The sequence below is a fragment of the Mirounga angustirostris genome, unplaced genomic scaffold (genome assembly GCF_029215605.1).
Source record: "Mirounga angustirostris isolate CCGP_5_RB_7025 unplaced genomic scaffold, mMirAng1.0.hap1 SCAF_1, whole genome shotgun sequence".
NCBI lineage: Eukaryota > Metazoa > Chordata > Mammalia > Carnivora > Phocidae > Mirounga > Mirounga angustirostris.
Genome location: NW_026991709.1, coordinates 449,521 through 461,750, shown reverse-complemented (window position 1 = coordinate 461,750; position 12,230 = coordinate 449,521). Strand labels below are relative to the sequence as shown.

The 12,230-nt window shown below is 51.4% G+C and overlaps 1 protein-coding gene across 11 annotated transcripts in view; it reads left to right on the top strand.

Annotated features, from left to right (window-relative positions):
• Window positions 1-12,230, top strand: part of PCNT (pericentrin) — a 128,509-nt gene that overhangs the window by 46,228 nt on the left and 70,051 nt on the right. For all 11 annotated transcript variants that reach the window (XM_064577633.1, XM_064577642.1, XM_054504048.2 and 8 more), the window contains exons 13-14: window positions 2,069-2,538; window positions 4,194-4,761. In XM_064577633.1, the coding sequence (XP_064433703.1) occupies window positions 2,069-2,538; window positions 4,194-4,761 (1,038 nt within the window). The remainder of the gene's footprint in view (window positions 1-2,068; window positions 2,539-4,193; window positions 4,762-12,230) is intronic.

Below are 12,230 nucleotides of genomic sequence, written 5' to 3'. Positions count from 1 at the left end.
AAGGTGGTTTGTTTTAGTGACTTACAGAGAATTCTGTACATTTTTGTCTTTCCCCAAATTTGGGAGATTTTTACCCAGTATGTTCTTCAGTTTTTTATTTCTGTTCCATTCTCTCCTTTCCTCTTGGAACTCCATTTACATGGATGTTCTGTCTTTCAGTTTCTGAGGTTCTGTTCATTTTATTTTTTTCTAATCTTTTCCCCTTCCTGTTGGTTAAATTCTATTAATCTTCCAGTTCACTGACTCTTTTGTTAGCTCTGATCTGCTTTTAAGTCCACCCAGCGAATTTTAAAATTTTAGATATTATGCTTTCCAATTCTAGAAAATTGTTTGGTTGTTCTTTTTTCCCCCCCTATTCAGTTCTTTTTAAGAATGTCTTTTTTTCTTTGCCATGATTTGCTATCCTTTTATTCATTATGAGCATATTTTTCTTATGCCCATAAATGCAGTTAGGATATCTGCTTTTGAAACCTTTGTCTGCTGTGTCTCTCTCTTAAATAAAATCTTAAAAAAAAAACCACCAACAAAAAAAGAAAACCTTTGTTAATTTCAACATTTGCGTCATCTTGGGGTTCTCCAATGATTGTATTTTCTTTTTAGCATGTATCATATTTCCTGTTTATTTGTATATCAACTAATTTTGAATTGTATCCTGGACATTGTGAATGATACATTGTGGAGACTCTGGATTCTGTTATGTACCACTGAAGAGTATTGATTTTTTTTGTTTGTTTTAGCAGACAGTTAACTTGGCTGGATTCTAACTCCACATTACATCTTCTCTGTGTTGGTCTGCTCTTGGAGTCTGCCCACACATGTATGCATCAGGAATCAACTTGAGATTTGGGCTAGGTTAATGCAAAGATTTTGCAGCTCTCTGTCTCTCTGGCTCTGTCCTAATGGGCTTTCACCTTTCACTTTCTACCTCCTCTGCTCAAACAAATGAGATTTTGGGATTTCTGTGTGCATGGTGTGGACAGGTAAATTGCCCAGTGCCATTTCTTTCTTCTGGGTGTCCAGCCCTTCTCCACAATCTGTCTGCTTTTAGATGCTCTCTCAGGCCTTTGGGTAGTTTCTTATATTTTTTTCCAGCCTTTATAGCTGTTACCCTCTGGGAGGGTTGGCCTTATTAGAGCTTCTCAGCCATGTCCAGAAGCATGACCCTAAACTTATTTTTAATAACTTCATTTTTTTTAAGCAAACTGTATACCCAACATGGGACTTGAACTCATGACCCTGAGATCAAGAGTTACATGCTCTACTGACTAAGCCAGCCAGGTGCCCCTTTAATGACTTAATTTTTATTTTTATTTTTTTTAAGATTTTATTTATTTATTTGAGACACAGAGAATGAGATAGAGAGAGCATGAGAGGGAGGAGGGTCAGAGGGAGAAGCAGACTCCCTGCCGAGCAGGGAGCCCGATGCGGGACTCGATCCTGGGACTCCAGGATCATGACCTGAGCCGAAGGCAGTCGCTTAACCGACTGAGCCACCCAGGCGCCCTAATGACTTAATTTTTAAATAAGGAGTTGAGGTCAATCTTCAATACCATTTTTACTTTTGTTTATTTTTGATAATGTTTAGTAGTTTATTGACCTACTTTCCTTCCTTTTTTGAAAATCAGGATATTTGCCTATCCTCAGCATTGTGATTAACCTCCCTTTTCACAAGATACTCTTAAAAGTTTAAATTTTAGTTCACCAATCTTTTGACCAGGTTCCTTGTAGATAATGGAATATGAATGAAGCAAGTCCACAGATTTGAGCTCATTACACCATTTGCTGTTCTCGTTCTCGTGGACTTCTAGTTTTTTTGCTGATGGTGGCTCTACTCTGTTGTGGTTGGCCTTCCCCTTGACCTCCCCCCCCCCCATTGGTGGTCTTGACACAGAAGACCTCCGACGCTATCTTTGTTTGCTCCGCACATGTGTGTATGTTTTGAGTTCGGTAAGTTTTTGTCCAGGCCTGCCAACTCCAGAGGTGAAGAACAGCTGGTTTGGGTGCCATTCCTGCCAATAATCTTTTCTTTTAATTTTTTCTGTCTTAAATGAAATTATGTTATCTGTAGGTAAAATATAACTTGGTTGAAGATCACCAGGAGGAGCTGAAGAAAGCTAAGGAGAAATTACAGCTGATGAAGCAAGAATTCAAAGACAAAGAAGCAGAATGGAAAGTGGCGAGTGAGAATCTAAAGAGAAAAGCTGAAGAGGAACTCGCGCTGATGCTCCTTGACCTGAAAGAACAAGCTGAAGCTGAAAAGCAGTCAATAATAAACAAGTTTGAGCTTCGAGAAATCAAAATGAGGCAACTTCAGGATCAGCAGGCAGCCCAGATCCTGGACCTGGAGGGGTCCCTGGTGGAGCAGCAGGGCCGGCTCCGGCAGCTGGAGCTCGGGCTTGCAGGGGACGAGTGTCCACAGTGCAGCCAGTGTGGCCGGGAGCCAGGTGGCCGTCTGGCTCCTGCAGACCAGGCCTGGGAGCTTGCCGCACTCCGCCTGAAGGACGACTGTGCCCTCCAGCTGATGCAGGCACAGAACAGGTGGGTAACGTCCTTGTGGCAGCGTATTAGCTGTAGAGCCGTCGGCCAGCATCCCACCTAAGGCCTGACCCCAAGATGCCCAGCAGAGTGTGAGAGGCAGGTGCCCTGGGAGGACGTGCTGTGGGCTCTGAGCAGGGTGGGAAGGTCTGCAGGAAGGTGGGGCAGAGCGAGTCCCCGATACCTGGTCTTCACCCTAAAATGACAGCAGGATATCATACCATATCACATCCTATAACTGAGATATGCTGGGACAAATCAGAGACAGTGTCCAGATCCTCCTGGTGGAGCCTGTGTTCCTTGGTGGATGCTACTGTGCACGCATCTTCCACATCATGTTTGCTCTTTGCACATTTTAAAATTTCAAAAGCAAGGGGGCACCTGGGTGGCTCAGTTGGTTAAGCGACTGCCTTCGGCTCAGGTCATGATCCTGGAGTCCCAGGATCGAGTCCCGCATCGGGCTCCCTGCTCGGCAGGGAGTCTGCTTTTCCCTCTGACCCTCCCCCCTCTCATGCTCTCTCTCTCTCATTCTCTCTCTCGCAAATAAATAAAATCTTAAAAAAAAAAAAAAAAATTTCAAAAGCAAGAATTGAGACCTCACTTATCAAAAGGACATGCAGTTCATCCATATTAGTTCTTTGTGTTTTTAAAACTCAGATATTTTAAAAAATAAATGTCCTTTTCCTAAAATTTATGCATACTTCCCTTAAATTTTAAATAGATTTAGAATGTGATTTGGTTCTTGGTCTCTGTCAATGCTAACTCTTTGCAAACCCGGGCTGTCGTGACTGGGGGTGTTTGTGAGTCTTGGGGTCATTAGACTTGCTGTTGGTGCTGTTTATTCTCATGCATCAGCTGCTCCCCACCATCATGAGCGAGGTACAAGAGCTTTTGATCTAGGGGTCTGAGGACTTGAGTTCAGATCTCGACCCACCTTGTGTAAGCTGGTTGGATGCAGGCACTGTGCTCAACCTCACAAAACCTTCGTGCTCTCCCTGTGTGGTGACGGTAAATGGGATAATCTCTGGAAATGCTTCCAGAGTTATCTGGTGAACTGACCAGGGCATGTCACTGATGAGCAGCGTGCGCCCAGTTGAGGCTGAGGCTTTTTCAGTTCCTGGTGGGATCCTGGGTGCTGTGATTAGAAGTGAGTCTGCCTGCCTGCCTTTGTTTCTGCCAGCCAGCACCCCGTGGCTCTTTTTAATTCATGTCCCTTAATTCACAACCAGAGTTTTTCTGAGGTCTTTGTTCTTTATGGCCCTGTGGGCTCCTAGAATCGATCCTGCTGCCCCTTCCCTGTCGAGGTCCTTCTCGCCGAGAGTGAGCGGTCACATCTGCTTTGCCATGGTGTCTGTCGGAAATACGTGTGCGGTTTCTTGCTGTGGATCCTGTGTCCTCCACTCAGTTTGTGAGGGGGGATGCCTGGGCTCTGTCCTTTGAGCTCCTCTGGCTTCATGTGGCCCCTCCACTCTCCACTTATTTCTGAAGGTGGTCCTCTCAGGCCATTTGTGGCAGAGGGAGAAGGAGCAAGAACAGTTAAAACAATGCAACGATGTAGTGTTTGTTGTAAGAAAGGTGGTGAGTAGGTGTTCCCAAGTGAGGTTGGTGCTTTTATGATTGTGTTCTGCTGCCCGAGTTCACTTTGCATGTCCTCTCAGGTTTTTAAAAGAACGTAAAGAAATCACAGAGAAATTCACTGCGGAACAGGATGCCCTCCTTCGGGAGGCCCAGGAGAAGCACGCCTGTGAGCTGCGTCTCCTCCAGGAGAGACACCAACAGCACATTCTGTCCTTGACGGCGGAACTGGAGGCCAGGCACCGGGCTGAGGTAGAGGAGCTGAAGGCCTCGGTGGAGAGTGAGCAGTGGGCTCTTTCAGAAGCCCGTGTGGCTGAACTGCAGACACAGCATGCTGCGGCGGTCAGTGCTTTGGAGGCAAGACACTCGTCACACCTGGATTCTCTGGAATCGCGTCACCTGTCTGAGATGCAGACCATGCGGGAGGAGCACAGGTGGGCTCTAGAGCAGCTGAGAGCGGACCTGGAGAAGCAGCTGCAGAAGAAGGATGCTTCTCACCCCACCGCTCTGACTCAGGAGCTACACAGGCAGGCACTGAAACATGGCCAGGAGCTTCCGCCTGCGGAGGATGGCCTGAGGACGCAGAGGAGCGGGAATCAGGGTGAGGCTGTGAAAGCCCTGGTGCCCCCTGAGCTTCCGGGAGTGCAGCAGGTGAGGCAGGTCTCAGGGCAGCTCTCTTCCTGCCGTCTGCGTGCTTGTCTCTCTGAGCACGTCCTATGTTCTGCCGCCATCCGTCGTGACTGGGGGCTTCCTCTCGGGTGGCTGCGCGGTGGGTGGACGGGTGAACGGAGGCACGTGCAGGGCTGCGTGGTGGGTGGATTGGTGCGCGCGAGGCCGCGTGGTGGGTGGACGGAGGCGTGCGGTGGGTGGATAGGGGGCCCACGGTGGGTGGACGGGGGCGTGCGCGGACCGCGTGGTGGGTGGACATGGGCGCATGTGGGGTGCGTGGTGGGTGGATGGAGGCGCGCAGGGGGCACGTGGGGGGTGGAGGGGTGCGTGTGGGGCCGCGTGGTGGGTGGACGGGGGCGCGTGTGGGGTGCGTGGTGGGTGGATGGGTGGATGGAGGCACGTGGGGGATGCACGGTGGGTGGACGGAGGCGTGCGGTGGGTGGACGGGCCCATGGTGGGTGGACGGGGGCGTGCGCAGGGCCGCGTGGTGGGTGGACGGGGGCGCGTGTGGGGTGCGTGGTGGGTGGATGGAGGCGCGCAGGGGGCACGCGGTGGGTGGAGGGGCGCGTGCGAGGCCGCGTGGTGGGTGGACGGGGGCGTGCGCGGGCCGCGTGGTGGGTGGATGGGGGCACATGGGGGGTGCACGGTGGGTGGACGGAGGCATGTGGTGGGTGGACAGGGGCCCATGGTGAGTGGACGGTGGTGTGTGCGGGCCGCCTGGTGGGTGGACGGGGGCATGCTCAGGGGGCACACAGGGTGGAGGGGTGCGTGCGAGGCCGCGTGGTGGGTGGACGGGTAGACGGAGGCTCGCAGGGGGTGCATGGTAGGTGGACAGAGGCACGCGGGGGTGGGGGGTGTCAGAATGTGTCAGAGGGCTCCCAGTCTGGTCCAGCAACAGTTGCCTGTTGAAGGCGGCCTCCCCCATAATCTTTCTTCTGCACATTGGTCCCCGCCCTCTGCACCCCAGGCTGCTCCCTCTGATCCGGGGGCACAGCTCTGCATAAACTTTTCCACACGTGCACTCAGACCCTGTCTCCCATCCTTCTCTCCCTTGTTGTCTGTTTCGTGCTCGGTGTGCTGTCCTCTTGTTTTCATGTACTCACCTTTCCAGTCAGATCACCTCTCCCAACAAGCACTTCCCCGCCTGCCCAGTGCAGACCCCACTTCTTCCCTCCTGGACGTCGAGCCCTGTACCCTGCAACAAAGCCCGCCGAGAGCAGAGTATGAGGAGTAGTTGTGCCTATCGTCCCTGTTCTCGTTTGTTCTCCGTTGCTTCTCAGGGCCTAGAGCAGCAGGGCCTTCAGGGAGCCTGCCGAGAAGGGGGTGATGTCCAGGGGCCAGCCCCTGCTCATCCTTGCAGACGTCTTCAGGTGCAGCTGTTATGGGGTGCCAGTGGCCCTCAGTACTGTGTTGGTGTGACCTAAGAGGTCGGGGGGGGAGGAAGGATGGCAGGATTCGTCCACCTGGGGTGTATCTGGAGGGTGGTGTCCTTGGAGGGCAAGGCCCTGACCTTGCAGGCAGCAGCCAAGGCCCAGATCTGTTCCAGAGGCATCTGATGGCTGGATGGAAGAAGGGTTGGGAATGATTGTACTACCTGAGGCAAGAGTTGACCGTGGCCCTCAGGAAGCAGAGGGGTGGGAGGGCACAGAGGGCGGGCTCAGGACCCCTCCAGGGCACTGCTTGGGGGCTTCACAGGGTGTGCTGGGTCATGCAGAGGCTGTGGCCCTTGGGGATGACCGGGGGGACAGCTGGGTCTGGGCTCGCAGGAGGAGGCTGTGGCTGAGGGAACAGCCCTCACCGCAGGAAGGTGAGGACCGTGCAGGGCGGGCTGTCTCAGCTGTGTTAACGGCAGGTGCTCCTGGAGCCCGTGCACACTCCGTTTCGTGTTCAGAATACGTACGAGCAATCTGTCAGATTGTGTAGCTGTTCTTTAGAAGAAGTCTGACAAAGCAGTGGAATTTTTTTGAACAGGTGAGGCAGTCCCCGCAGGCTGGGGCCCAGCCAAGGTCCTTGTGAACTGCTGTGGCGCTCGTGTCCCTCAGTTCCCAGCGCATCTAGGCAGGATGGCATGTGAGGGCGCTGGCTGTGCACCCCGAGGCCCTTCTGCTTCCGTGTCTTTAGATTTGAAATGCTCGTGTCTTCCGTATCTTCCCAGGACCCTGGGATCATGACCTGAGCCGAGGGCAGACGCTTAACCTAATGAGACACCCAGGCGCCCCATCTATGGGGCTTTTTAAAAAGGACATGCTAATACCTCTTTTCTAACCGTGAAATAAGGCTCTAGTGTTTCCTGCGTCTCCTAGATTAATAGTCCGTGTATTCAGTCGTGTGTGTAGTGATCAGTTGCTTTGTGAAATTAGTAGTTAAACCATTTCCTCAATGACACTTGCCAGAATGAGAATTACAGGAGATTACAAAAATAAAGGGAAGCATGAAAATGAGGTTTATCCCCATTTGTTTGGTTGAAAAGTCTGGGAATTGGCATTTTTCTTGAGATTTGCTTCTTGGACTCTTAAGTTCCTTTGAATCTGGCCACTCTGGGTGGGTTTCTCATATTTGAGGGGATGAGAAGACAGAGGAGGAATGCACACACACAAACCTGTGCCCTCAAGATGGCTTAGAGAGACCCAGCCTGACCACCGCAGGGAAGCCAAGGACGCAGCTGGTCAGTGAGGAGTTTGCATGAATAGTCTTCTCTTCACTCTGTGTTCTCACTCACCTTTCATTAAGAGAGGATGAAGCCCCCTCCATGTCACCCTGCCATGTCTCCTTAACCCTCTCAGTGTTCCCTTAACTCCATCAGTGTCCCCCAGTGTCCCCCCAACCACCTCAGTGTCCCCGCAGTGTCCCTTTAACTCCCTCAGTGTCCCCGTGTCCCCTTAATGCCCTCAGTGTCCCCGCAGTGTCCCCCCAGTGTCCCCCCGATCACCTCAGTGTCCCTGCAGTGTCCCCCTGGCCCCCTCAGTGTCCCCCTGTATCCCCTTAATGCCCTCAGTGTCCCCCTAGCCCCCTCAGTGTCCCCTTAATCCCCTATGTCCCCCCAGTGTCCCCCCGGTCACCAGTGTCCCCCTAGCCCCCTCAGTGTCCCCTTAATCCCCTGTGTCCCCCCAGCGTCCCCCCGATCACCAGTGTCCCCCTAGCCCCCTCAGTGTCCCCTTAATCCCCTATGTCCCCCCAGTGTCCCCCCGATCACCAGTGTCCCCCTAGCCTCAGTGTCCTCCTGTGTCCCCTTAACCCTCCCAGTGTCCCCCAGGGTCCCCCCAGTCCCCTCAAATGCAGTGCTGAGGGGCCATCACAGGAGGTCAGGTGGCCGCCAGGAAGAGGCTTCACTGCAGGGAGGTACAGCGGTGGACCTGAGGTGGACCTGCATCATTCACAGTCCTTGGTGCAGCAGAGGGGTGTTGGCAGATTGCGAGTGCCTGGCCCCGTGAGCATCTTAGGAGCAGGATGTGTGAAACAGCCGTCCGTGAGACAGGCACGCCTTGGCCTGTGTCTGCTGCACCGTTGTGCTCGGCAGACGGGGATTCGGCCAGCACATGCGCATCTGGGGCTGAGTTAGTGACCCCGAAGCGTGAAGGGCTGTCCGTCTCCTCTCCTGAAGCGCTGCTCTGGGACCTGCTGAGGGCGACTGTGGGAAAGATGCGGTCCCTTTTTGCCATTCTCCTGGGTCTCACGGACTGCAGCCCTCCCTCTAAAGACTGCCCACTCTGCTACGTGTGGTGACACAGAGCCGAGCGCTTTCTGAAACCGCCTGTCATTTCTATATCTGGGCGCAGCGTTTTGGCATTTCTGGGTCGACTCCTGTCTGAGTGCTCCCAGAGGCTGTTGTATTTTTCTAGTTGTACAAGCGAGTTGTTGCTCAAGTAAGTGATCCCTTTACCTGCTACTAAGGAGGTGAACGTTAGATACTTTTTAATTGACCTTTGTTGTCTCTCTGGTTTCACAAAAACAGTTGGACTTGTGGGAAGGGGGGAAGCTGTTTCTGAGCCTATTTTAACTTTTACTGGAGAACATTTCAACATGGACAGAAATAGTTCAGTAAACCTCTGTCTCCGGCTACCCAGGGGGGTACATGCTGGTCTTTAGTGCATCGCCGCTCCCCCACCGCCCGCTTACTTTGCAGCAAATCCCAGATATTGTGTGTTTTCATCTATCTCTACCAAGTGGTCTGTTTTTCTCCCCCCGAAAGAACGTAACTGCAATCCATTCTAACTTAAAAAATGAACAGGAATTCCTTACTATCATCCTATATCCAGCCCAAGTTCCCGTCTCTTCCCGTGGTTGTTCAAATCAGGGTCCACACAGGGCTTCACGTGCACGAATCTGTTTTTACTGCTTCCTGTGATGCTGGTTAACCTGTCCCCCGTATTTCTTCCTGTAAGCATGTCCATACCGCTGCACAGGCCATCACATCAGGTCCCTGTCTTGGTGTGGAATACTTCTGGGTGCTTGCATGTGCCTGCTGTGGGCTTCCCTTAGGCTCCACCCTGCAGGCAGATCCTGTGGAAAGCCTTGCTGGGCGTTTTCTGGGCTGCCAGGGTCGGTCATTGTCCCCAAAATAGCAGGGACATGCTGTTCCTCCTCTGGCAGGTTTTATCTGGGCCGCAAATATCTTTGCACCTGTTTGAAAAGCGGGGTCACTTACCAGAAGAGTTATTTCACATGCGCTTGTGAGCTCATTGGATTACTTTCCAGGTTACTTCCCTTTGGAGTTCGCTTGTGAGAAAAGTTCTCTGGAAACGTAAGCTTGATTTCCTTTTCTAAGAGATGTGCGTCCCATAAAGAAATCTCCCTTGTGTGGGTAACGCTAAGCAGAGTTCTGGAATGCAGAAGCAATCTACAACATGGCCGGTATCAGTTGCTCAAGGCAATTTCATCTTCTTTTCAATTAAAAAAAACTTCATATGGTAATTTTTGAAAATAGTAAGCTCATTTTAAATATAGTTTGAATGTTTTAATTCATTATCAGTTAAATTTATTTTTATTACATTGGGTTTCTTATAAAGATTTTATTAAGAGAGCACACGCACGCATTGGGGGGTGGGGGGCAGAGGCAGAGGGAGAAGCAGGCTCCCCGCTGAGCAGGGATCCCGATGCGGGACTCGATCCCAGGACCCCGGGATCATGACCTGAGCCGAAGGCAGACGCTTCACCGACTGAGCCACCCAGGCACCCGACTGTGTTGGTATTTTTTGTGTAATACTACTTTTTTTTTTTTTTAGTCATATCTGTCATGTTTTCTTAATGGTTAAAAAAATATATATGACATTTTTCCTGGAATTCTGTGCATTTTTAGAAAAACCTGAGAATAAACTTTTAAAGGCATCTTTTTCTTATATTGACTTTATCTTTTAGAATATGGACAATTAAATGGAGTTTTATTCAAGGCTGGAAATAGAAATGATTATCTGTGAGGAGGTCTTATGGATGGAGGTAGGGGTTGCATGAGTCAAGGGAGACTTGACTTTGAGCCTCACCAGTCAGGTCGAGGGGGTAGCCTGAGAACACGTCCTGCTGGACATCCACAACCATCCCACAGCCACTGGGCCTTCAAGGTCCGGTGGCCAGGGTTCTGTCCTGCAGCCTTTCCTGAGTGCACACCCTTGAACCTGCCTCGCCTGCCTCCTGTTTCCCGGGGGCCATCCTGCCGCGGGATGCTGCCGTGTTTGGCCTTTGCCTCGGTTTTGGTGAAGGTGCACTTTTTCGCAAGTTCTCACTCCAGGCCTGGGCGTGCACTGGGCAGGACAGGCATGAAGTGTCTCCACTGTCCCCTTGTAGGTGGGAAGTTAGAGCCATTCCTTCTGCCCACAGTGCACGTTCCATGGGTGCTTTGTGTTTGCTGCTTCCTTCATTAAGTTTATGCTGTCTTGTCATACTTTGTGTATCTCTGTGAACTGCCTTTAAAACCCTCCCTGAAACAAAGTGATGGGTAACAGTGGTATGCTTAGCTTCCACCCTCTTTTAGCAAGTGCAGCTCTGTGGTGTGGCTCTGGGTCCCTCAGTGGGGCAGATGAGGAGCTACACTCCCTGGAAGAGTGACACTGAGGCCCAGAGGGAGCATATGGCCAGAGAGAGGGCTGGAGCCTGCTGGTCACAGGTGCCCCAGGACTTGGGGTGGGGGTTCCTCAAGGGCATGCGGGGGCAGGGGTGCTTTTGGACTCCTGCCCTGACCTCAAACAGAAGTTGGCTTCTATGAAAGATTGTTGCCTGAAGAAAGTGATCTGTGGCTCGCAAGTTTCCCAAGAGCCGTGTATTTAATCCTCCTGCGTCTTAACCAGAGCATTTAGTGGGCAGAGTGAGCATGCAGGTTTGCCATCGTGACCACTCCCTGAAGGTGTGGGGGGGGAGCACCCCAGTGTCTGTGCCAGGGTCCCAGGGCCCAAAGAACTGTGGTTCCATTTCCAGTTGGATTGTTAATCATGATGTAGGAAAGAACGTTAGGGTCCAGAGCCGACAGCCAAGAAAGAGTTCTTGAGACGTCTTTGGTGCACAAAGGTGGTTTTATTAGAGCACGGGGACAGGACCCATGGGCAGAAAGAGCTGAACCGGGGTCATGAGCAGTGGCCTGTTATATACTTTCAAGTTGGGAGGAGGTTAGGGAGAGCTTAAGTCTGTAAGGAATTTGGGAGCAAGGTTTCCAGGACCTTGAGGAGGCCAGCTGTTGTTGGGAAAAGGTCCTTTATTACCATCTAATAAAACCTGAGTCATGAGACCCTTCAGATGTATATCAGCGGGCTGTATGCTTGGGGGATGATTGCCAACATGTGTCTTGGGGGGTTTAGAGATAAAGGAAGTTTCCAGAGGAATTTTTATACTTAAAGTAGACTCACAGGATCCTGGGGGGAGTCAGGCTAGGATTGCCTTTTGCCCTGAGCAAAGTTTTAACATGGAAGCAGCTGAGTCCCTAGAGGAGGGTCACTCTGCCTGTTTCAGGGACTTGTCCGTGGGCCGTAGGGAGTAAGGAAATGTAATAAATTTTCTTCTGCCTCTGTTTCCCACACCAGTCATAGTTCATCGCGTGCTGGGGGCGGGGGTGTGGTTTCCTCTTCTTGGACATTGATGGTTTCTTCCGTTTCCCAGGGTCCTGCACATGGCGGCAGTATTCCCTGAGGTCTGTTTTTTGGGGAAGGGTGGTATGGTCCTGACCCTTGGCCTTGGCCCTGTGCTGGTCTGTGGTGCCTGCTGGTGTTCAGGCTTTTTCCTGTATTCACCCACAGTTTGTGGCGGACACTCGCGGGATCAGCATCCCCAGAAGGGGAATTGTGGTGTAAGCGTGGTAATCCAAGTACTTCAGAAACTTTGCAGTGCGTGATAACTTGGGGTTTTTACTTGATGCTTCTTCTTAAAGGTTTGGGAGTTAAACTTATTTCAGGAGAGAAAGTTTATAAAAATATAAGAAACAGCGTCTGTGACTTGAAATACGATGTTAGTGTTGTGCTACGCATGCCCCG